Source organism: Fistularia commersonii, chromosome 3 (assembly GCF_037954325.1).
Source record: "Fistularia commersonii isolate RoL2024-O1a breed Wild chromosome 3, RoL_Fcom_v1.0, whole genome shotgun sequence".
NCBI lineage: Eukaryota > Metazoa > Chordata > Actinopteri > Syngnathiformes > Fistulariidae > Fistularia > Fistularia commersonii.
Genome location: NC_141286.1, coordinates 23,252,565 through 23,277,924, shown reverse-complemented (window position 1 = coordinate 23,277,924; position 25,360 = coordinate 23,252,565). Strand labels below are relative to the sequence as shown.

Genomic DNA, 25,360 nt, shown 5'->3' with positions numbered 1-25,360 from the left:
AGAACATAAATCCTTTTTTTTTTCACTGCGTGCTTAGAATGGTAAGGGGTGATTAAAATTAATCTCCTGTCCGAGTCCGGAGTCACGGAGAGGCCTGGCAAGTCAGGACGGCCAAAAAGGAGTCGGTTTTCTAATCTGCTGACTAACCGAATAAGAAATGGCGCTTTGCTGGGGTAAAAAAGAACTTAGTAGCGACAGAGTGTACTATATCCGTACTGATTATCTGCAAACTGGTCCAGATTGCTTCTATTTTTACAGATCTGTGGCCGTGCAAAGCTGGGGCAGAAATAATGACACCTACATGAATTTCTCTGAAGAAGAGAGACGGTACCTGTAACTGTGGCTGTCACACAGCGCCTGATAGATGCAAGCAGACAGAGACGCTGCCAGCGTGTGAAGAGTGTTCACCTGAGGGCGAAGGGGGGGGGGGAGGGGAGACGGAGGCGTGTCACTCGGTTATCATCCAAATCGAAACTGACAAATGACCGGTGAGGCGATTTGGCGCGTATCCGATTCTTAATTTGAGTCCTGACCCGGTCGTCGAAAACGTCCGGATGAGGCGGGGCCTCCATGAGGGTGATGCTGTGGAGGATGTCGTGGACGTGGTTACTGAGGTGCAGGACGGGGTTGGCGATGACCGTCTTGGTGGGCGCGATGCAGGCCGAGAGCAGGGGCAGCGTGGTGGGCAGGGGGAGGGGCGACTGCAGCTGCTTCACCGTGGTCTCCTGAAGGGAGACACAAATCTGGTTTGGGTTTGTCGGTAAAATATCCAGAGCCACTCGTTCGGCTGAGGAAGGCGCGACGACGTGTGCACCTGCTGGCTCTCCTGCAGAAGAAAGAGAAGCTCCATGCGTACGGACGTCACCCCTCCCCCCTTGGCTCCGTGGAGGCTGCAGTAAGAGAGGAAGACCCTCAGCAGAGCCTGGTTCTTCCTCAGCCACGCCTTGCGTCTCTCAGAGTGCTGCTGCTTCGCCTGGAGGAGCCGCCGCTCCATCTGGTGACGCTCGTAGGGCCCGGCCTCTGCGCGCTCCAGCGCCTCTTCGGATACGTCCACTGAGGTTACGCGCTCCCCCCAGGGCTCCACCTCCGAGTCTTCTTCCTTCCCCTCCACCTGTGTTTAAAACCTCCGCTTGTCTTGGTTGCACTGATATTGTGTCATGCAGAAGTCCAGATCAAATATTACCTTATAGTTGCAGATCTTGTGCATGGCTGCGATCTCCTTTTCCAGCCAGCTGTACAGCTGAAAGCGAAGCTTCCCTCCGTCCACCTCGAAGCCGGTGGCCAGCGTGCGGAGCTCGGTCATCAGGATCTTCAGACAGGCGCGGAACTTCAGCTGCTCTGCGATGACGTCCACCTCGGACTCGCCCTGACGTATGGGGAGAGGAAAAAAAAAAAAAAAAAAAGCAGTTTCATCGTAGATTTTATTAGTCTAATCACATTTGGTGGACATCTAAGGGCAACTTTTGTCCCCCTATTTCTGAGAATCAAGACCGATATAACTGATGCAATCAGATGACACTGGAGAGACACGCGGCCTCCTTTTAACTCGGCACAGAGAGTAGCTGCGTGTTCCCAAAAAAGCAGAGCCGCCGTCTTCTCGCTTCAAAAGCGAGCACGGCAGCCCGCTGCATTGAGTGTGTGCTCTCTCATATGGGAGCGGCACGAGGCATTGGGGCCGCCGACCTGCGGAAAAAGCAGGTCTGAAGCCAGCGCTGCTGTATTCTGTCATCTACGTCGAGAGTGCATTAAGCAGATGTGATGTGGGCCTTACTGGGTGGGTGCTCACACACACACACACACGCATCCGCAAAGGGTCGCAACTAAACATTGCAACGTGAAAGCTGATTAGGTTTGCGAAAAGCTTATTATGGTGCAAGTGCTGCTCCCGTGGACGTTCTGCTGCTCACAGGCTTTCAGTGCGACTGTTGTCTCGAGCTTCATTTGATTAGTTTGATAAGGATTGGGAAAAGATGCATTTCGAATATATGATACTTGTGCAACACCGCCCCCCCTCCACACACACACGCACGCATGCAGCAGCCTCTCCATTAGGGTTTAAGCATCACATCACTGGGCTGCTTTACTGCGGGATCCATTTTAAATTTTGTATGTTGTTGAAGGTCTATTACTGATTCCTGAACGGTGAGCATTAGAGAGGCTTCTTTATGTGAGCATGAAGCTTGAAAATGCAAAAATGATTCCAAGGTTAAACCTGATCTGTTCAGGAAAATATCCCAAGATTATCGTTTCATCTCCCCAAATTTTTTTTTTGTAATAACGTTCATCCCTTTCATATCACTGCATGCTTTAGAATGTTTTCTTCTAACCTGCGAGTTGTCCCTCTGCACTTTGGAGCCACCGCTTTCTGAGCCTCCCTCTGCTTTGTTTTCGGTCTCAAGCGTCTTCATGGTCAGGACGCCGTCCTCTTCGTCCTCGTCCTCGTCTTTGTCTTCGCCCCAGTCCAGCTTCAGCTCGTCGTCCTCCAGCTTGAGCGCCGGCTGGCTCCAATCCAGACCCCCGGCCGTGTCGTTTGCTCCCCAGGACGGGGCCGCCGGTTTAGTCCAGTCCATGGCGTCCAGGGCTTGGTTTGAGTTCAAGTTGGCCTTGGACGAAGCTTTGCTGAGAGCTAAGGATCCTGATTTTTTGGTAACTTTGGGAATTTTGGAGAGGACTTCCAGGGCCAGAACGGGGCAGCCCACCTGCAGACGATCGGATCGTAATTTAAATCTGATCGACGGCCGTGCCGGAGGAATAAGCAAAAGGGTGCGCTTCTGAGGTACCCACCTTGAAATGCGCGTTGGCCGTGGTGAAGAAGAGTTTGCGCTCGATGAGGTTGATCTCGTCGGCGCCACTCTTCTCAGCGGTGAGGCCCACCGTCGCGGCTGTGCCCTCCGAGTTTGCAAAGTGGCGGCGAATGATTAGGGGGTGCGTTCTTAGATAGTTGTAGAAACTGAACACCACGGGGTTGCAAGATTTCACCATTACATCTGAAACAACAGAGGATGAGGAGAAGACGGAGTTAAATAAAAAATGAAAATAAAGAGCACGGCGTGTAATGTTTCATAATGTATGGATGGAGTTTCTGGTGCTTTTGGCCGAGTAGCATGGAGACGCCTCTAACCAACTGACCGGGGTTCTCGTCATCTTCTTTGGGGATACGTTCTAAGAGCGTGTCCAGGGCTTGGGTGTAGTCCTTCATGATCCAGTAGGCTATGCTGCGAAGGAACGGGTCAGGGTGAAGCCTGGAACAGTGGTAACCACTCCCGTCCCGGTTACAGCCCAAGACCTTCTCGTAAAGGAGACCTTGACAAGTGGACGAGTTCTCAAAGTCGGCCTCGTACAGCCTTGCCACTATCATGGCTAGCTGGAGATCCTCCATCTTCTCCATGAGCACCTACACAGCACGGCGGAGCAGATGGGAGAGGTCAGATTGGACGAAGTTTGGGTGCAGTTTGGGTAAATATTTGGGTTTGGGGATATAAATATCTGAACGGTAACTTTGTCAACTGGTTATAAGGGAGCATTGAGCTGATCCAGACAAATCTAAGGCTTCTATTTGCTTTTTCTTTCGCTATCTCTGTGTTTTGACTTTGGTATATTATAGCAGGCTCATACTGTATTTTATCAGCGGAGTTTAGTCTTCTGATGGGATTTAAAGGCTCAGACCTAAAGAATAACCAGCTCGCTCAGTAATAAATATGTTGCATTTGTGATGCAGTGCTTTTCTCCCACTGAGACGCCTGCAAACTTTATATTGCATGGCATAAAATGAGACTTGTGTCGGGTTCTTGCTGTAAATTAAATGAGCATGGGAGCGCTGAAGCAACCCGTGTAAATAAAACGCGCGCGTGTGTGTGTGTATGTTATTCACACCTCTATGGCGTCTTTGAGAGATCCTGCCAGTAGGAAGAAGGCAGCGGACTGTTCAAAGCGCTGCTTCCCCAGCAGGGAGAAGGCATTTTTGAGAGCGGCCTTCCGCCACCGGTCTTCACTGAAGTTGTTCTTGAAGAACTGGGTCATCTTCTCGTCGTGCTGGGATCTGAGAGCAGTGGAAAAACTTTCAGCGCGGCGTCTTGGGCTGGTTCTGCTGGGAACGCTGGTCAAATGAAACAGGTCACAGGATGCAGAAGTTTGTTTTTTGGCGTCTCACCTGAAGAGCCCCCACAAGACGGCCTTCTTCTTCATGGCCAGGTAGAACAGGGCAGCATCCAGAGGGTCGTTGTGTCTCTGGAACGCCGCTTTACCCAACTGGCGACACACAAGACACAACGCAGTCGCGACAAATGGCTTTACTCAGCGGGCCGGTGGAGCAAACCATGTCAGTAGTCTACTTATGTCAACAAAGTTGTATTAATCCAATAATGAGTTTGTTTACATTATAGTCTGGTACAAATTAATCACTGCTCTATTTGTTTTTTCAGCTTCCTGTTTTATTAATCATATCGTTCCCGCAGTTTCTCTGAGCAACAAATTTTGGCTATTTTTGCAGGATTTTTTTTTTTTTTTTTTTTTTTTTTTTACGGGCGGTAGATGAAATACCTGAAGGGTGTAAATGGTGAGAAAATGTGACAATTTGACACGAATGGCAATATAATATAATTGGCAATATAATACAATCTTTATATATATATATATTTTTTTTTTCGTCAGACTGATGATGACATGGATGATTTCTAGTCCATGACTTTCCAAACTAGAATAAATGCAAAAGTTTTCACACAACTTTTACACACACTCAAGCAAAAGGAGAGCATGCAGAACAAAACAAAAAAATATTGTAGACAAACAAAAGAGGATTAAAAAAAAAAGCGAATTGAATTAGATGAATTGTGCTGACTTAATAAGAAAACAAATGAAAACAACAATAATATTGTCATTTCTAGTTTGGAGTGTCTTGAAGGGCAAGAAGATTTATGGATGGAGTGAAAGAGGACATGAAGTTAGTCGGCATGAGAGAGGACAATAGAGAGAATCTGGTTCAATGGAGGAAGTCGATTTGCTCAAAACTTTACAAATGACTGCCATAATCGTGATAATCTTATGACGCAGCACTTTATTCTGAATGTACTTCAGAATGCTGCTGGTCTGCCCGGCACCGGTCATAGCGCTTCAAGTATAGAAGTTGATCCTGTGACGTCGGGAGGAACAACGCTTTCCCCTCAATACCTTCTCCACCATTTTCCGCAAGGTGTTGATGTTGCGTATCCACCAGCCGACTCCCACCGCTCGGAGCTCGGACCACTGCGGGTCGCCTCTCTGCATCGCCGGGATCATGTTCAGCAGCTCCTCTTCCGCTTCGGAATGGAAGGCCCACGCAAAGTGGCATGTTGATAGACCTGAGAATAAGACAGGGACATGAAGAGAGGGAGCGGGGCGGGGAAGATGGCCAAGATTTGAACGCGCCGCAGAGATTGATCTCGAGACGATAGACGCCTTGCAGTTAAGAGCGGCGTGCTGAGTCGTGTTTTACCCTGGTGGAGAAGCTGCATCCGGTAGAGGGGGGGCAGAGAGGTGAGCAGACAGGTGTGGAGACGCATGGCCAGCAGGTACCTCAGCCCGCACTCGTCCAGAGCCTCACCACCTGCAGAAGCAGCGGGAAGCTGTAAACCTGGTCGCCGTCGCTCTGCCGGGACCGAGGCGACCACTAACATGGCAGTCGGCAAGCAATGCCCTTTTAAAAATGGCAGAATCACCCGAGTTTGCGTGGCCCTGTCACTCTCCGTCTCCTGTCCCTGAACCTTCTTACCCTCCCTGTGCTTACTTAGCACTGGAACAATCTGGCAATGTCTTCTTCTCAAAAGACTAAATAAAAAGAATGGAAAATTAGAGGGTATAGATAAGGGACAAGAGCTCTCCGTTTACATACACTTCGAGAGCAATAGCATAAGCAATATTGTTTGTATTAATAAAGATTTGATGGCTGAAGATTGTCTACGTTCAGGAACATATAATCAAGTCTGGAGATGCTGTGGTTCCTTGCATTGACCTTATCCAACTTTAATACAACATGAACTCTCACGAAGACTGAGTGCTATTTATAATACGCAGCTGCTCTGCAAATTTCATTTTAATTCCAAAAATCAACATATTTAATAGTGGCAGATTTGATCGATGATTAAGGAAAGAAAACAATCCCGTAAAGTTGGAGGGAAAACTACGGGGAATGAGACAAGTAGTGAAGGGCGCTCTCCGTTGCTGCTTATAATATATTTGAACCATTCCAAAGCTAAAAAACACAATGTTCAAATAAATATAAACATGAGGTACAAATGCGCAGAGCAGTCTCGGTGTCGTTGGCATAGCGTGCACTCCAACGTGCACAAATGCGACCCGGGTGCTTATGCACGCGCGGGCACGGACCTGTGTACTGCTGGTCGTTGGAGCTCGTGACCTCGGCGCTGGTGGTCGCAACCGTGTCAGCCAGCGCCACCAGGAACATCTGCTCCAGCCTGGTCAGCCCGGGGAGGCTGGAGTGCATGAGATGGCTGGACAAAACCTGAGCGGGTAGCGGGTGGAGGACACGAGAGCAGGTCACAAATCTGAACATAGCGAGGAGGTTTATATGGTTATCAATCACTTATAACATTGTTATCAGATTTGATTAAAGACTTTGATTAGCGCTCTGATATAACAAGAGGATTATGAGCAGATTAGAAGTGTTACATCTCTGTGTTTTCAATATTTCTGGGAAAAAAAAAATTACCTGTGCATGCTCAGGGCCAAAGTAAGTGGGGCCGTACTGAGATAGGTTGATCACTCTGCTCTTCTTCTCTGGTTTGTCCGTGGCAAAGTTTACAAAATCATCTGTGGTGACCGTTGGGACCTGTTGAACGGAGTGAAGGAGGCTTAAATTTCTCCACCCATGCACCACTGTTGACAAGAGACATCGCACTTTCCAACATGGGTTAACTGGGTTAAAGACGACTCGAGTTTCGATGGGCTTTGCGATAATAATTAAAATACGTGCGGCATGCAATGGCAGCGGAGTTGTGAGCGCTTACTTGCGCTTAGAATTGGCCAATATTCATGCAAATATAAACATTAAAGGAAAAAAAAAAGGTACGACAGCACGGTATAAATGGTTGTGCAGTATGCTAATGCTGCACGGTAGTATGGTAGAAATGGTGTATCGCTAAACGTCAAACTCGCTCAACGACAGACCCCTTAGAATGTAATCCAGTTAAGTGAGGACCACCTGTGTATGTGTATACATATATATATATATATATATATATATGTTCACAGAGGCACTCTTTCTTTTTTCTATTTTCATTTCAAATTGGAACTTTAGTTCCACTTTCTTGAATCTGAATTCTTTACAATGCCTACCTGAAAGAGATCAGCGTACTGGTCTTCGGACTTCTGCCCCCCCTCGCCATCAGCCACCTTGGGTACTTTGACAGCGTCTTCCGCCCCCTTGAAGGACGTATCCAGGTCAGCCAGCATGAGCGCGTACAAGGGCAGCGGGGGGATGGAGTTTATCTCTGTGTAGTCCCTCCCCCCGTCACGGCCGGCCACGATGGTGTCCTTCGCCGTGCTGCCGGTCACGCTGATGGTCCGGGACAGATGCCTCCTGGCTCCGCCCTCGCCGGCCTCCACGTCCCTCACCACAGCAACTTCACCCGCTATGCACTTGACCAGGTGAGCAAGGATGGCCTGCAACATGGAGAGAGTAGTCAGGGAGTACCAAGTCTTGCAGTCCCCTCAAAAAGTCTACATTATCATCTTCAGTGAAAACCTTTTTTTTTTACATTTTTTTGCGAGGCTAAGGGGGCCCCTCACCTTGGCACGGCGAACCTTGCCCAGGTCCATGAGCTCTAAGAGTTGTGTGGGATGATACTGGGGAAGAGTTGGGGACAGGGAATGGGCCGCCTCAAACAGCCCCCCTTCCTGAAGGCCGGCCGGTGCACGGAGGGCCTCGTCGACTCCGGCGCTCCCTTCAAACACGCTCTTGGACCTCGCCCTCCCCTCAAAGACTGAGGAGGAAACGGCGCTTTGACCTCCGGCGACGTCGGCGGATGACAAGCTGTCCTCGTCTCCCGCGCCGGGCTTCTTGTCCTGGTGCCACTGGGCGTACACGTGCATCTCGCAGTCCATGCCCACCACCAGGATGCCATCCCGCACCCAGGACAGGGACACGGGCAGGGACGGCGTGCCGTCCACCGACGACAGGAGGTACACGGATCGAAGCAGGATCCAGCGAGAGCGGATCCCCTGCTTGATACTGCCCCCTAGAGGAAGGGTGATGACGGCCACGCCCTCCTTGCTGCTGGTCTGCTCGTTGACCATGCCTGAGATCCGACCGTACATGAGAATGTTGGATCCCACGCCCACAGTTAGGATGTGGGAACCGTCCTCCTTTGACAGCCAGTCCAGGTGGATGTAATGCTTGATGTTGGGTGAGCTGTGGTCTCTGGTCATGTAAAGGTCGGATCTAGCAGGTAGAGAGTTTTTGTTTTAAAAAAAAAACAAAAAACTGCTTACTACTGGTAGTAAAGAGTATGATAAAGATTATTATCCCGACCTGCTGTAGACAAAGAGGTTGGAGTCCACACTGACTCTTGGATCCAGGGTCGAGGAGGGTCGGATATAGTCGTCCAGGTGGAGAGTTTGCTCCAACACCCACTCTGAGCCGCCGGTGGACTCGCACTCATAAATGGACACGTGCATGGAGAAATCCTCTCCGCAGCCCTGCAGATGGAAAAGGAATATCTTTATCTCAATGTCTGTACACATTTGTAAACGGCATGTGTCCGTCATGGGGAGAAAAAAAAAGCAACGTCATTACAGCTCAACTAAGATAAGATAGACTTTATTGATCTCGATGGATTGGGAAATCCAATTGTCACAGCAGCATGACAGGGTAGAAAAGTGTACAAATAGTAGTAATACAAAAAATATGCAATGGACTAGAAGCCGCTACTTTTTTCACACGCTTTGAACACTGTGGCTAAAAACAATGACGCGGTTCATTTATGGATTTTTTTTTGGACAAATGAGCTTCACACCACCAACACATTAAGCCTCTTCACATCGGACCAATGAAATTCACCATGAAATTTTGAGGCCGTTCAATGCAGACATTGAAGAAACGACTTTAATTGTTTTAGTGAGTTAGAGGAAGACGAAGTTGAATCAGTTGGAGTGGGACAAAGCGGGGATAGAAAATGGATGGATGGATGGACTTTTCCTTGTGCATTTCCAGTATGTATTGGTGGATATTACCGGTACGTATTTCATCAAAAAGTAAAAAAAAAAAATGTTTCTGTGTAAATATCCCATGTTACAACGTGAACACCTGCGGCTTATAGTGCAGCCTATGTATGAACACAAATATTTATTTGTTCATTTTCAGGTGCCTTCAATTAGTCCGGAAAATACGGTAGAAGTACAATATATACAATAAAAAAAAAAAAGAAATGCCTTGTGCAGTAGGGGATGTGGGTAGGAAAAACAATATGATAACAGGTAAGGCGTCCTGGAGAATTTATAAATATCAGTATTGCAAGGTATATTACATTGGAAGGTGGAGATGGAGGTAGTTTACAATTATATACATATATATAATGCAAGATTTTGATGACCACCGTCTGCAGTCCTACCTGACGTAGCTGCTTGAACGCTACCGCCAGCCTTCCAATGTAGGAGCAGGAAACTGCGACGGGGCGCCCGGACAGGCACACGGCACTATTGTTGTCTTCTTCCTCGTTCATGAGAGCCCAGGGTTCCCAGCGGTACACTCTCCTGTCCGGGTCATTCCCCTCACGTCCGTCGTCACCCTCGACGGCGCAGTGCCAGAAACGCACTCGAGAGTCTGAGCAGGTAGTGACAATCAGATACGGAGCCAGGCACACCGGGTAGATGGAAGAGGAGCTCAGATGGCCTGTGGGAAAAACGGCAAAACAAGGGAAAAAAAAAAAAAAAAAAAAAAAAAAGAGGAATCAGGCTGAAGCAACATATTTTTAATAATCGAAAATCATCTGAATCTGCAACCGTGCCTGTGCTCACCTGCAGAGGGGGTAGCTCTGGTAACCTCCACCCCGTGGGGCAGGTCGAGCCGCTTGCTGTACACCAGTTTGGAGCTGAGGATGAGTTTGCTGGCCGACTGCAGGTTGGCTGTGGACGCTGAACGCGGCAGAGGTCTGACGGGCGAGGTCTCCGGAGATGAGTCGGCATTAAACGCCTGATTGGGAACCATGAGCTGGCTCTGAGCGCTGTAGTCTGGGTTCAGATCATCTGGGAGGAAAATCATGTCCACGTTCAACCTCACCTACGCCTTCTGACTTCGCTCGTGTAGCCGACATATCGGGAGATCAAAACTAGCACCGATTGACAGGAACTCTTAACTTACCGACACACGCTTGGACAGATTTGAGATGCAGATGCCACATTTGCAGGACAGAGTTCCTGTTGAGATCCTTTTCTATCACTACTAGGAAGAACTTCTCCGAAAACGGGGCAGGCCTGTAATCTGATTTAATTACCAAAAAAAAAAAAAAAAAAGGCATTACGATCTTTCCCTCCATTAAGACAAGTCAGGTTTAAAATGGCAAATGCACATGGTTTTTAATCCAACAGTGATGAAGTGTACCTTCACCAGATGGAAAGGCAGGTGTGTCTGCGTCTTGCTCTTTCTGAGGCTTGTAACCGAGAATGAAGTCCTCTTGGAAGACGTGCAGTAGCTGCGTGTTGGCGCCACACTGAACGGACATGGAGGAAAGTTCAAAATAGTTCACGGTCTCGTGGGTCTCGGATTCAAAAATGATGGTATCTCCCAATAAAAAAAAAAAATAAAATAAATACAATTTTTTTAAAAAAGAGCTATCAAGCACCTGGTTTGTAATGATGTCTAGCTCGATGATACATCCGGGTCTGGCCGTGGACTGCTGGCTGACGATGTTGAACACTTCGCCGACCAGTTTCTTTACAGTGACGCACGTGAACAAATACAACATAGAATGAATATAAAACCAGTGGAGCAGACAACTGCGCTCTATTTTGGAATGAGACGGCAAGAAATATCACCAATGAAACACGACGGTTTATTGTCAGTGCGATATCTGACGCAACATCTGACACAACGCAGACATTTTTTGACACGGGCGCGTCTTTTTATTTCCACTCACAGACGTTTCGGGATCCGACAGTTCGTCGAGCAGTTTTCGGGCATCCACCACAGCCTGATAGAGACGCAGGTTTTTCCCATCTGATGCCACGAAGCAGGCACTGGCACTGTTGCAATAGGTTCCTGTGGGACGCGACACAAAACTTGTCTGCAGTTCCAAATGGAAGGATAAGAACTAAAAAACAACAAATATGTGTATGCATGTGTATATCATGTCTAGAGGGATTAGATCTGAACTTGTGAGTGAAAAAAGACATATTTCACATCGTGTTATGAGTTTCTCTCTTGTGACAAAAATTAAATTTCGTGTAATTTGCACAAACATTTAGCGTTTGACTGACAAAATTTGCATCCGAACCGGACGGGGCTTGTGTTTACCGAGCACTGAGCTGGGTACAAGAGAAGGCAGCCAAGCCACGTTGCTGAAGGCCGATGTGTGCAGCGAGTTGATACGGGCCAGTTCGGAGACGCCGCCTGTGCACGACAGCGGCCCGATGTGGTCCACCCGCCACAAGATCAGCTCGCTGTAGATGGCGTTGGGGTCATGGAAGGTCCTTGTAGCCGCATTACGAAGCTGCTTCCTGTAAACGCACGGTTAAGCCAGGTCATAGCTCACACCTCACGCAGAAACTCGTCAATCTCTTGCCAGCGTGTCAAACAGCAGTCAAGCTGTGAAAAATCAATTGAAAAAAACTGGCGATGAGTCAGGAGACTCACATTATACCAGTTACAATTTTCATTGAAAAGTCGCGTTGTGATAAAAGAAAATGAAGGGTAAAAAGTAATTCTGAGCTGCTCTGAGTGGCTGTTCGGCTGTGTATTTGCTCTCTGATCGGCATAGAATTATGATGCCCTGCTTGGTCGTGGGTCAAGCCTTTGTAAATAAACCCGGGACTCGAAAATGAACTGAGCGAGAGCCGACCGTGGCGGCGACTCTTCTCCGGGAGCCTCCCCCTTACCTGGGAAGTCCCTTTGGTAGCTGAAAGCAAGGGGGCTGCTCTCCCTCTAAGCTGCCGGGGGCCGAGGGGGGCGTGAGGAGGGCATTGTGGTGCGAGGAGGTGAGCAGCAGCGGCAGCACCGTGTGACAGGCCTGGTCGTTCAGGTGGAAGCGGTGGCCACAGTAGCGGAACTTGTGGGAAACGGTAAGCACGTTGGAGAAGGCGGAGCGCTCGGCGAACGTCACCGCCCACTGGAGAAAAAGGCCCAAACAAAGAAACTCAGCGCGGCCCCGGTGGCAAATTCAAAGGGTTTGACACGAGACAGGCGGAAAACGTCGCAACGCTTGACACAAGCATACTAGCGCCTATTTGTTATGGCACAAAACACGGAGGCACGTCACCTGGTTGAGAGATCCGTCGACGTGCTTGGAGACCATCATGACCGCGGGACTGATGCCAGGGAGGAGGTTGGAGGAGGCGGCCAGGGCGGGCGAACCCAGGCCAGCTGAGGTCGAGGCAGAGCGGGAGACCTGCTGGGCCGACCTCCCCAGCTCCCCCGCCCTGGAACGCTCCCTCTCCGACAGAGTGCAGGCGTACATCAGGATGTTTTTGCTCAGCGAGTTGGCGTCACCTGTGGGGAATGCCACGGGGATGCGGGAGGAGAAGGACACCTGGTGGAAGGGAGAAAGGAGAGAAAACCCATGAGGAACAAATACGGAATCCGTTGTGAAAGGTTCTCCTCGTTCTGACTTGAATTATTGTGGATCTACGATGCTTAAAGTAAGATGCAGAGAGCTAAGATGAACTGTTTTTAAACAGAGGAGCTAAAAAGCGGCGCTCACCTGAACCTGTCTGAAGATGCCTTGGTTGAATTCGTCCAGGTACTTGACGTGCCAGACCAGGAAAGAGCCGTCGGCGGGGTGGATGGTGAACAACATGTCCGGGCTCTTGTTCCACTCGGTGGTGAGGGTCTCCATCTTCCTCTCCAGCAGCATTGAGGGCAAAGGCATGCTCGAGCTGGACCCCGGGGAGGACGCTTTGGTGCTCCCCTGCTCCCCGGGCTCGCCCTCCTCGCCGTGCTCCGAGGAGGCCTTGTCAGACATCTCGTCCAGGTCTGGGAAATTCACAAGGGGCTTCGCTTTATTTCTATTCTGATCGAGGGTTTTCAAGGGGTGACGGATCGTCATCGTCGCTGGTCTCACCGAAATCAAATTTCAGAGGGGAGCCTTCGGGGTCCAGCGGGTCATCACTAGTGTGGTCCAGCTGCTGTTCAGAGAACTTACGGAGCTGAAGCATAAAGAGGTCCATAGAAGAGGTGAAGCTGAGATCCTTATTGTTGAGCCAGTGAACGACGAAGCCTCCTCCCCCGGAGCCATCGTCTGGGTTGAACAACGCGGAATCGGCCAACATCGACGGGATGTCTGCCGGAGGGAAGTCAAAGAGACGAAGCGGGGCGAGGTGGACGACACAGAAATTGAAAACAGACATGAATACGGAAGGTCGACTCCGAGGGAGGAAACATGGAAGGGCTGTCTGGACAAAGGCACTCCACCTGTGTTTGGATTGATACTGGCTGAGATGTGGAAGTGACACAGGGCGTTGGCGTGATGAGCGATGTGGCGGTGAGTGTGTGCATCTTGCGTGCCCAGCTGGGAAGGTAGCAGCTCGCTGTGCGCCACCAGGGCAGAGGACCGTCGCCTGCCCCGACGCAGATGCTTCAGGTGGTGGATCGACTGGTCGAAGAACAACAAGGATATTTCGACAAAATGGTCGCACGATTCAAATACTTCCATACAGAGGTTACAATACCGCAACTGACTAGAAGTATGTACTGTGACATATTTTATCGAATGTGTCATTTCTGGGTATGTCAAAGAGTGTGAAATGAACGGACCTCCAACGCGTGCTGGATCTTGTCTTTATTGCCGGCCAGGCCTGGCAGGCTGGAGCTGAATGAATGCGTGTTTTCGGAAATTTGTCCGCCCAGCAAGCTGTCCTCTGGAAGCAAAGTTTCGGACCACAGCCTGCAAACGCCGTCCTCGCAGGACGTCAGCAGGACGTTGCACACCGAACCCCTACAGAGACACGATTATTTTGCTTTTGATCATTCTGTGCATACTAATACAGTATAGACACATATTTTGGAAGTACATGTGAGCTGGTCGGTTTTTTTTTTTTTTGGAGAAGAAAAATGATTCTCAAGAATTGAGCGTCCTTTGCACTGGGGGACAAGCACAAATTGATCTGCTTGTCATGTATACATTTCCACCTGGTATTAAAACAACATCAGTATCCAAGCCAAAAAAAAAAAAAACCCTCACTTCTCTTTCACACATGGAAATATTGCTGACATCATGTGAAAATAAAGTGTGTCATTTCCCGTCGCATTTCATGTCCTGTAATTACAGCTGACTTTTTGAAGAAATACTATCTTGAGGGTGGTAATCAGAGAAATACACAAAGACAAAACGCAGCACTCCAGTAATAGTGAGCAAGTCCTTTCCTCATGTGGGAAATATTGAGAATGGGTTCAGCCATTGATTTATATGAGTAAACGGCTGCATTATCACAATTATCAGGAATAAGAGAATCCGACTGCTGCCGTTTGATTGGCACGCACACACATGTGTTTTCCTGTTTTCTGCTTACGGTTCAAAAAATGTAACCACGAGTGACCCAGTGTGTGGTCCGAGTGATTCACTACATCCTCCAATGTGTTGAGTGGTTTTTACCAGGCCATTAAATGCTTTCCACTCGTGATCGAGATCGCTCAGTAGTTATATTTTCATTTTTACAACAGGTGTAAACGAGGCCCTCATTTAAGGATCAGCCAGCGATAAGCCTCACGGACATTCGGCTTAACGGTTAGCATCGGACTGTCGGCTGCTGTGTACGTTCGCAAAGTCAAGTTATTCCAAACTTAAAAAAGAACGGGTGAAACTTCTTACAGTGACGAACCAAAATTTAACAAATCATTAGCTTTTGTGGTTGGATGGCGCGAGGCACACGAAACTGCTAAATAATGGGAACAAAAGAGGAACAAGGTCAAAGAGTGCAAATCTGGAAAAGTCGGTTTTTGGCGTCAGCATAAAAAAAAAAAGTTTAGATTCTGTCCTTTTTTTTCTGCCATAAGAAATGAAGAAATGGAGAATGAGGGTTTGGATAAAACCAGAATAGAAGTGCAGAGTAGGTGTGTACGTTCTTACTTGGGCATGTACTTGCTGGTCTTCCTCCAGGACACACCAGTGACTGAGCGCGGATGGGCCAGGTAAACAAAGGAGAAGTGAACAGGGAGAGGTTTTTTGTCCGACGGATCCTGGACCACGACCGCGGTTCGCCAGCCAGTGGTGGGATACCACACCTTGAGTAAACAGTCATCCTGTGCACACAGGGCATACAGGCAACAGCTGGAGATTTAGTGATTACTTTTTTTATCCCAAATAAAAAAAAAAAAATGCACAAAACACAAGTACTATTGGAACCCTGATGGACAGGTGGAACGTATACCTTCCCGACGGTGGCGAAGTATTCCCCGTCAGGTGACCACTTGGCGATGTGAACGGACGCGGCAGTCCTGAGGGAAAGACAAGCACAAGCAATGATATCAAATATGGGCGCGTCTGGGCGGGAAACTGTCATAAGATGACGGCGGCCTTTTAGCTCTCGTGTCAGCTGTCGGTGTGGATGAGCATTTCCACTGACTTGTGACTAATTACACAGCTTTCACTTCTACCGCCTCTCCTCTGCTTGCATTTGCAACAGAGTAGAAATAATTCTAGACCCCCTTTAACCGTCTGTAAGATATCTGCACCGATTATGGAAAGGAAGAAAAAAAAAAAGCTGGATTCATGCAATCTATAATAACTTAATCAATACGAGCCAAGACATAATACCCAGGCCTTCTGTGGGATTCCGCTCGGCTCCTGAGCAGACGTTAATAACCCAAAGGGGCAAAATCCTTTACTCGCAAGGTTGTTCGGACGTACTTGCACTGCCAGACGCAGTTCCAGTCGTTGAGCACGGGGTGGGGCTTGTCCTCGGTGGTCTGTCCGTCCTCCTCCTCTATTAGGGCGTCTGCGAGCGGAGGAGCCCACAGCTGGAGCCGTTCGGTCGCCGCTAAGATGCGGTTCCCTAAAATGTCGCAGCAGAGCAACGTGACGCAGCTATCAAAGATAGTCGGTCTCTCAAGAAGACGCAGGAAGGGCGCTATTTCCATTTTAGCGTCCCGTCCCGACAGACCTACCTTGTGGGTCCCAGGCCAGGTTGTAGGTGATGGCGTCGAGGAAGAACTGCCCGGTCTTTTGCCACTGATAGTTGAGTTGCTAGTAGTTACAAACATGCAGCGTTAGGAAATAACGTCAGCGCTAAGGTGACAGATCTCACTGATCTCGTTGAATATATTTAAATAAACAAACAAGTCTCGGGGCTCACCTTGTGGCGCTTGTTTGGGTTGGTAGACAGAGGTTCAAAGATGCAGACTGTGTTTCCATAGGATGCAGCAATCTAAGAGATAAAGTGGTGCCTTAGGAGCTTTTTCTACCCCGCATTGAACAATTAATGTGTTGTAGAGCAACTTTTCCCATTAAAACTTTTATTCTAACACTGCCATTTCTCCTATTTGGGTCTTTAAGTGTTGGCTTGTGAAAATACTCAGTCATGCTAATGCTTAAGATTGGTCGTTGGGCTTCTGAAAGGATATATATAGGACAGCGATGCTGGGCCGACACGACAGGGTTTCTTTTTGTTTTGTTTGAAGAGTCATTTCTGTCGTTCTGTCAACCAAGCTAAATTTTCACCCTGCTTCATCCAAAACTTGGATCCGTCACCTCAGTGACAGAGCTGCAAAGGATAATTCTAAAGAACGTGGGCTGGCAGTGTGACCGTGGGGACATGACGTGTGATCCGTCAGACGTGTGATTTCTATTCTTTTTTTTTTTTTCCGAGTTTGACACAGGAGGGCAGTGATTAAATAAAAAGTGAAGGGGAGGCTCTCACCCAAATGGAAACAAATATACATTCCCCTCTCGGCCATGGTATCATTTATCCATATATATTTCGGTCTGTGCGTATTTTGGAGATATCGACCCGAGAGATGTCTGCCTTTTCTCCGACGCAATTGCATTGAATGGCATTTCTCTTGTGGCGCTTGAAGCACAAACAAATTACTTTATAAAACTGAAAAAAAAAACAACCCAACAGCTAAATTCACATGCCCCTTTCCAGACATCGGAGCCATCAAGATAACCCACAGACCATCTTGCGACCAATTTAATGAGGACCTGTTTTCTCCTGAGTGAATGACAGCCACTGATTCTGCTCAATCAGGAAAATATACAGTGGGCCAGACCTGAAAATTATGCAGCGCGCTACACACCTGGATCGTGTGATTTGGCCATTTGACATAATTGGTTTCAATTTTAGAACATTATATATCTCAAACTACATTTATGTTAGTCTACATCCACTGCAAAAGCGGTCAATCTCAAACTAGCTATTGTAGAATGAATATATAACATTTGATGAAACCAGACTACTGTCTGTTTCCAGTTGTCCATTTCGTCTGTCATATATTTAGATTTCAAATACTTTTCCTTTAAAAAGTCTCGCAGTTGGAAGTACAGTACAAGTGTTACATCCATGTGCGCCATATTCATGTGTGATCGGTAAGCCTCCACCTCCGCCTGGTATTTCTGCCAGGAAAAACCCTGACGATATTTAGCATCTCCATCAAAAACTGTGTGTGTGTGTTGGTTGGAGTGCCTTGCCGCGCAGTCAACACTTACCCTGCCAAGCTGGTGGGAGCACTCCACACAGCCCACCTGAATGTTCCCATGCTGCGCTCCTGGGATAATCTGCACGCAATCGAAGTCGCTCGCCAAGATCACGACATCGCACCCTGAGCCGTAGGCCTGGAAAGCGAAAAAGAAAATGGGTACAGGAGGCAAAAAGTCTGATCATTTCGCAATGCAGAAAAGAGCTACGATTTCTGGATCAATTCCCCGAACAATTGGTGTGAATGAGCTGAACGCTCATTCACACCAAATGCCGAAAATCAGAGCCAGACCATTGGATGGGTTGCAATTTTCCAAAAAAGTGTGAATTTGTACTTCTTATATTTAAAAACTGTTCCAAGAACACTATTTATTTATTTATTTATTTTTAAACCTTCATCTTGGTCCAGGTTCTTTAGCATTAAAATTGTATCTAAATTATGATCAAGTATCTGAAATGGAGAGCAATACTACAAAAGAGCAAAAGTATAAACAGGCAAAAAATAAAACAGAAATGTACAACTCAAAACATATCCACTTCTATTTTGTTGTTGGCAAAACAGCCACCCAGAAACCTTTAACACAGATATCCCTCTCCTCCGGCAACGCCCTGCAGCTCACAGCCCTAGGCTGACCCGGTCCAGAAGGGATGTCGTGCCCGATTTGGATCTCGCACTCCTGCTAGGAGAACAAGCCTTGAACATCTTCAGAGGGAGGCCTGCATCCTCACCCAGGCCTGATCCCACCCCCTCACTTGGTTCCCCTTGATGAGAGTGGCAGTGTTTGTTCTCTCTATCCAGATGTCTGCCGTTCCCCACCACTAGCCTGAGAAACTGAATCTACATATCCTTTCCCGTTCTTTCAGTCCCGGTCCAAGCCCCTTCATAGCAGCTAGAAAATATTAAAAGCACCTACTTGTACAAAAATAAAGCTGTCCGAGACAACCGGAGCCTGACCATTTTGGCTGCTCTGAGGGGCCGGCCGGCATTAAGATTTAGATTGTAAGCGGGAAGGTAAGAGAATATGACGATTGGCAGCCACGTGTAGAAAGTTAGCGGCACCTGGGAGACAGGTGAGCTGGCCACAAACCAACGGTGCGGTGAGAATGGCGGCTTGTGTCGTTCATTATTCAGGAGAACAGGAGGCGAGGGTGGCAGCCATCGGGTCACTTAACAGGACAAATTTACAGCCCCAGGTATAATATGAGCCCATATTGGCTGGAACAAAAAGTTCTAGTGGTAATTACTGCGGGTTTATTCCTCGCATGTCGCGCATGTCTGTGTTTTTAGCGTTTAGCCTTATTGTAGCTTTTGCTCCTGCACATTCCACCTGGTATTAAATGCGGTCAATGTTACGCACTTCCTCGGACCGCCATGCAACCCCATCTCATTTGCACAAAAACACGTGTGCAGAAGCGCGTGCGCGGACGCAGACACACACACACACACACACACACACACACACACACACACACACACACACACACACACACACACACACACACACACACACACAGTACTAACAGAGTCCATTTTACTGTATTAGCACTGCAGGGTAATTTGGTCCCGGTGGGGCTTTGAGCCTGGCCAGTGAGCACGAGTGCATCTGCCTCAAACAGGGTGACCCATCATCGCATCTTTGTTCTTTCAGCTTGTGTGTGTCCTGTATTTCTTTCATCATCCATATCCCCGCGCACGAACAACACACACACACACACACACACACACACACACACACACACACACACACACACACACACACACACACTGACAAAAGGCGATGAAAAACAAGTCGGGGCGGGGGGGGCTTCACAAAAATGGATGGTGTGTGAAATATGAAACTGATGTGCAGCTCAACAATAATACAACCTTGATATTTCGAGGAAGCTAAAATACCAGATAATCTGTGCCGACACACTTCTGAGTTAAAGACCGATGCTCCACCGTGACAAATGCTATTTACATAGATTTAAACAGTAGTTGCTTTGATACTCTATTTTCATCTCATAAAGGGAAAAGACAGAGTATTAAGTGACCATTAATGGAACATTACAGCTCTCATCATCCATGGAATCTGAATCTGGAGAGGTTTTTCAAAAAGCTTTTGTAATAATAATAAAAACTGCACATTGGTTTAGTCGTGAAAAGGCCTTGAGACTAATAAAATGTGCCTGTCTGATGTGGTTTGCCATGTAGATGTGAGCTGACAGAAAAGGTATCTGACACCGAGAAGTAGGACATAAGAGAGGTACCGATTGTGTCTGCGGATAAATCTGGATTAAATCCCATGAATCTGTGGCTTTTAAATCTGTTGACTTCATGCACGCAGCTTCCCATCAAGACTGTCTCCACCTTTTTTGGAAAAACATGAATGCTAACACACCAGGTGCTTCCAGGTAAGACAGAATCATATCCGCAGTGAAAACATATAGCGACATGATATTGCCTGCATTTAATCCTCGTTTAAAATGAAAAGTCTCGGGACCCTTTCCTCAACTCAACTTTCGCCTGGAGGATGCCGCAATTTCACAGGAGGCTTTTCAATGACACGCGACATTTGACAGAAACCAGGATGAGCTGGTTTGTTGAGCGAAATTTTGTGGAAACATGGTACGATCTTTGCAAACCTCAGCAAAGTCAATTTGCTGTCTAGTGGAAGACAGCGCCATAATCCAGAAGGTATCTACCGATTCCTGATGAAACCTTCATGATGGGAGCCTCACTTCCTCAAGATCGCCTTAGGTTTGGGTTTCAAAAAAGGATAAAAACTGAGAATTTTGTTTGCTAGGTCCAATCTGCGAAAGCAGTACTTTTCTGTGGTACTAAAAGTAGAAAACGGGAAGCTGGAAAGAGAGATATCACTTCTGTCTTTGTGTCACCAAATTCGACATATTCCCCACTCCAGATGCAATCATGTGAACATGTTCCGCAGCCACAGATGCTGCCGTGTAAAGCATTTACATGCCTGAGCTGCTCTGCAGACCATTGAGCGGCCATTGAAAGGCCCGGGCTGAATTTTCTTTTTTTACACACAGCAATCAGTTATCACACGAGGTAACAGGATCTCCGTGGCGGCGTGCACTGAGACGGGATCACTGGTACCGAGCTTTGACGCTGTTGTAGGAACTGACAGGGAGAGAGAGAAAAAAAGAATAACAGAAGAAAGGGAAAAATGAGCACAGATCACAAACGGTTCTGGCAGATCCGAACATTTTAATGTTTTATTTTTTTGTGTGTGGGGGGGCAACATGCCCAAAGTCCACCTTCACAGCTTTTGTGATTTTTTGTCTGGGGGTGGAAAAACATGTCACGATTACAGGAGAATTACAATGTCACGCGAGTATAAAAAAATTGCTGAATTTCTATTTCGGATCTACAACCACTACCGAGACGGCCAAATGAAGCTCCCCCTCAGGAGGCTGATGTCGTCATTTCATTGCGACCTTGTTTGTCCCGAGTTAAAAAAAAAATGTTATTCCAATTTGGTGGGGCAATTTTTGAGATCTATTTTATTTTTAACTAGCATGACTGTGATGCTCGAGCGTGCATTCATCAGTACTGGTTACTAGACTTGACCATCTGAAGTCTGGTGCCGCTACAGCACGAGATGACGAGAAGATTACAATTAAGTTCTAAAAAAAGGCAGTTTTGAAGGACTGCAGAAGAACGATGGAGCCCATTACTGAAGCGTGGCGGTTGATGGCAAAGAGAACTTGAGATTTACTTGGAAATCTATATTTAGCGGATCACACAATTGACTTGCCCATGTCATACCAATTTACATGGACAACATTACAATTAAGGGAATGTTCTGACTGAGCGTGATTTCGGCAGCCTCTTGTCTTGCTGTTTAATTTTCACAACCACTAAAATCCTTTCCTCTACAAAGACATAGTATTTTGTTGTGCTTTTTTGTTACTCGTTTCTGAGCCGTCTCTTTTAATGACCCTCTTATTTGCTGCAGTCGAACCTGTCATAACTTCACTATAACAATAACAATTAGGGACAATAACCTGGTAATACATGTTAATGTAAACACTGCAGTTGTTCTTTTTTTATCAACAATGGACAGGTACAGTTTAGCACGAACCAGTTGTTTGGCCCTGTCCTTTTCTCCTTTTTCATACACGGCTTACAGTAACTCTAATTAGCTAAATATAGTATCATTACAGGATACATATCATTTATAATTCTATCCTTGTGAATGTGCTATGTGTGTGCTGGGGTCTGATGGTACTTGGGGCCAGTATGGCTGAAAATGTACAGGGTTTGACATCCAGTGTTCTCCAAATATCCTCCCAGACACAAGGGGGGAGGGAGGCGGCACCAGACACAAACATTGGGGCCCAGGGGGCAACACGCAGGGCATTAGCTTCACGGCTAACTCTGTCCAATGTTATTGAGCTGATATGACCTGAGGTAACAGGCACACAGTTCACATTCACATCCACATCCACATGGCCTTGGTCAGGGATTGGAGGGGTGGGGGGATGAACTGAATCACATTATGAATCACCATGCAACAACCTGACAGGTTGAAGGAATCAGAAATTGGAGGGCATCACCCGTCCTTCATAAATCAACAGGAAAACACAACACGGTTTCTCTATACTGACAGAATTGAACTGCTGCAATGAAACTAGTCTGCAGTGACTGGGACTTGGCAAGAGTACAATAAGAAACAATAACTAATAAATCTCATAGCTCCTTCAGCTGTCTGCAAGACAGCATCGTTCACGATCAATTATTATTCCGATTTTGCACTTGCTCCCAACCCAAACACACACAGAACAAATACACAACATACTCCACTTCAAATCACAACTCAAAACACATCAGTTTCAAGCTGCCTATTCTATCTGACACTGACTGCTTTGTCACTTTTTTATTTTTTATTTTGAATGTGTATGTGCGTATGATTGTTTGTAGGGTTTATTTGAGTGTTGAATTATTATTATTTACATATTGGCCATCTTCTTCCTGATAACTTCGGTCGCAAAGAGAAATCGTGGGATTTCCAGACACCGCGGTGAAAGGTCAAAGGTCAGTGCATTGTGATTTGATCTGTGGGTCAGTGGCTCCCGTGTACCTCGTGTACGAAGCCCGAAGCGCTAGTAACAATCGATTTTACCATCAAAAATGTGAAATTAATGTCAAATAAATGTAAATATTATCGCCCGCTGCCGGCCAGCTCTCCGCCACGTGTGTCCATATATGGCTCCGTACGTCACGGCTGGCGCGGCTGATGCCGGGATGACAGCGAGCTAATGATCCGTGAGGAGGATTTAACGCCAAATGGTTGCAAGCTTAGCCAACGAAATAACACCGGGGCTTTTCTTCCTCATACGCCCACAATGATTACCCAGCGTAATGTGTCGCGGAGGATTTCCGCAACAAAATAAATGATATAAGAAAAGAAAAATCGCCGCTGGTAGAGGGCTGCGCAGAGGGATTCCCTTGCAGTAATTCTGTAACGTGACGAGATGCAGCTAAAGGTCATCGGAATGGCTAGCGTTCATAATCCTTAAGCCACAAGCGATATAATATCACCATAGTAATATCATGAAGGTGTCGCCGTTGAGTATCACCCGGGAACGGGTCCGTTTCCGTCAGTCTGCCCCCTCGAGGGAGCTTCCGAGGAGGATGCCTCGGCTGGACCCGACCCGCTGTTTATGATTCTCTCGGTGCGCCACTCCGGCTAGCACACAACCCGGCTAGCAAGTGCTTTAGCTCACTGGTCATCCCGTGTGCCGCTAATACGATACTTGCTAGCTTACCTAGCTCGCTAGCTAACTACCCAGCTAGCTAGTGAGCCGTTAGCTTCAGCGGGTGTCCACTTGACCAAATAAAATACAAATTTAAATTAAAAAAAACCTTCTCACCGTAAACGGCACGTCGTTCACGCTTCCAACCGAATAGCAACAGTCCCCGGGGTTCACGGCTCCCGTCAGCACCTGATGTAGATGCATTTTTCCTCCTTGTTCCGGCAGCAGATGGCTTCTTTTTTAATTATTCACAACGAGTCCACCCTTTCGGCTGCTCCATCTAGCCGCGACCGGGAATTCCATCAGTAACACCGACGTCGTCCTCGACCTCTCGGCGGCGTCTCTCTTTCCCTCCACCCCCGCGCAAAAGCGGGCGTTCCGGGGAATCGGTTCTCGACCCGTTCGGTTGTAATTTCACCCGGTCCTGTCATGTATTTAAGTGTGTAACTCTGGCCGCCCGGTGCCTTCCGGTGCCGCCACCACCACCATCCCTCCCGACGGTCGTGAAAGCCGCGGCGGCTGGATCTCTGCAGCGAACCTGACATGCGCGTTCACGGCGTTTCCCAGGCACGACGGAACGGTCATAGAACCACCGCAGCTAGATCGGCAAACCCCACACCCTTTTTACTATTTTCTCATTAATTTCACACATTACCTTCTGGATAATAACACGATGATCGATCTGGTGACTTTTTGTGGAAATCTACGTTTACACGTTGATATTCGGCCGCTACAAATCGCGATATTCCAGTGATTTCTCTTCTATGTAGCTCAATTCTATGCTTCCGGGACGTCCGTGTGGAGCGGCAGCATCCCTCCCGGCCCATTGATCCTGAAGGTGAGGGTCCAGGCTGAGGTGGGGGAAAAGTGAGAAATCATTTTAAAAATCGTTTCAAATTGTAATATTAGGTCTAATGTCAGGTGAGAGTGTGTCTGAAACACGGGGAGTCTGTTTGCCTGGAACCTGGACAGTCCTGCACCCCGTCTCCTACCCCTTTTATCATCATCATCATCATCATCATCATCATCATCATCATCATCATCATCATCTATGCTGTTCAAAAAAAAAATAAAGGGAACATTTTAAACAACACAATGTGACTCCAAGTCAATAACACTTGTGTGAAATCAAACTGTTCAGTTAGGAAGAAACAGTGATTCTATTTGATTTGTTTTAAGGACATTATATCAGAGTTGGATCAGCCTGTAGTGCAGATCTGGGCATTTTACGGCCCGCGGGCCTCATCTGGACCAGTTTGCTTTTTTATACGGCCCGCCAAACTTTTTCTTCGAATATTTTAATAGTTTTTTTTTTTCAATCAATTTGAATTTAAAAAAAAAAAATCCTTATTTTTTCATTTTGTTTGATTTTGTATGGATGATTACATACAAAATATTGTCGGTACATTGATATGATCATTAATGATTTTAAAGTTGAAATAAAATGCCCTAAAAATTTCAACATTTAAATTGCAATTTTCATTTTGTTCAATTAACATGATAACTAGTTGGCCCGCACATAGAAATTAATCAAGAAATGTGGCCCCGCCAGCCAAAGTAATTGCCCACCCCTGCTGTAGTGTTTTTTTTCCACTTTAATTTGGAGTGCGACTCCAAATCCACACTTCCATGGGCTAATACATTAGAATTCCATTGATAATTTTTGTGCAATTTTGTTTTCAGCACATTCAACTGTGCAAAGAACAAAGTATTTCGTAAGAATATTTCATTCATTCAGATCTAGGATGTGTTCTCTTTATTT

General features: G+C 47.1%; 1 protein-coding gene across 6 annotated transcripts in view; it reads right to left on the bottom strand.

The window, feature by feature from the left end:
* Nucleotides 1-24,116, bottom strand: part of dmxl2 (Dmx-like 2) — a 35,734-nt gene extending 11,618 nt beyond the window's left edge. For 5 of the 6 annotated variants that reach the window (XM_086144238.1, XM_086144239.1, XM_086144241.1 and 2 more), the window contains exons 1-36: nt 23,716-24,112; nt 17,847-17,972; nt 16,495-16,566; nt 16,307-16,385; nt 16,050-16,194; nt 15,571-15,637; nt 15,270-15,442; nt 13,958-14,138; nt 13,616-13,796; nt 13,266-13,484; nt 12,906-13,177; nt 12,465-12,734; nt 12,085-12,314; nt 11,504-11,706; nt 11,127-11,248; nt 10,833-10,922; nt 10,592-10,700; nt 10,352-10,471; nt 10,009-10,236; nt 9,603-9,883; nt 8,525-8,691; nt 7,783-8,434; nt 7,330-7,656; nt 6,704-6,823; nt 6,361-6,496; nt 5,471-5,581; nt 5,167-5,336; nt 4,151-4,248; nt 3,874-4,039; nt 3,130-3,394; nt 2,785-2,987; nt 2,328-2,699; nt 1,184-1,366; nt 815-1,111; nt 534-725; nt 332-408 (exon numbers count right to left, since the gene is read on the bottom strand). In XM_086144238.1, the coding sequence (XP_086000364.1) occupies nt 332-408; nt 534-725; nt 815-1,111; nt 1,184-1,366; nt 2,328-2,699; nt 2,785-2,987; nt 3,130-3,394; nt 3,874-4,039; nt 4,151-4,248; nt 5,167-5,336; nt 5,471-5,581; nt 6,361-6,496; nt 6,704-6,823; nt 7,330-7,656; nt 7,783-8,434; nt 8,525-8,691; nt 9,603-9,883; nt 10,009-10,236; nt 10,352-10,471; nt 10,592-10,700; nt 10,833-10,922; nt 11,127-11,248; nt 11,504-11,706; nt 12,085-12,314; nt 12,465-12,734; nt 12,906-13,177; nt 13,266-13,484; nt 13,616-13,796; nt 13,958-14,138; nt 15,270-15,442; nt 15,571-15,637; nt 16,050-16,194; nt 16,307-16,385; nt 16,495-16,566; nt 17,847-17,972; nt 23,716-23,802 (6,791 nt within the window). In that variant the 5' untranslated portion in view covers nt 23,803-24,112. Of the gene's footprint in view, nt 1-331; nt 409-533; nt 726-814; nt 1,112-1,183; nt 1,367-2,327; nt 2,700-2,784; nt 2,988-3,129; nt 3,395-3,873; nt 4,040-4,150; nt 4,249-5,166; nt 5,337-5,470; nt 5,582-6,360; nt 6,497-6,703; nt 6,824-7,329; nt 7,657-7,782; nt 8,435-8,524; nt 8,692-9,602; nt 9,884-10,008; nt 10,237-10,351; nt 10,472-10,591; nt 10,701-10,832; nt 10,923-11,126; nt 11,249-11,503; nt 11,707-12,084; nt 12,315-12,464; nt 12,735-12,905; nt 13,178-13,265; nt 13,485-13,615; nt 13,797-13,957; nt 14,139-15,269; nt 15,443-15,570; nt 15,638-16,049; nt 16,195-16,306; nt 16,386-16,494; nt 16,567-17,846; nt 17,973-23,715 lie in introns of all 6 variants that reach the window. The other variant, XR_015105946.1, reaches the window with a different exon arrangement.
* Between the last annotated feature and the right edge of the window lie 1,244 nt (nt 24,117-25,360).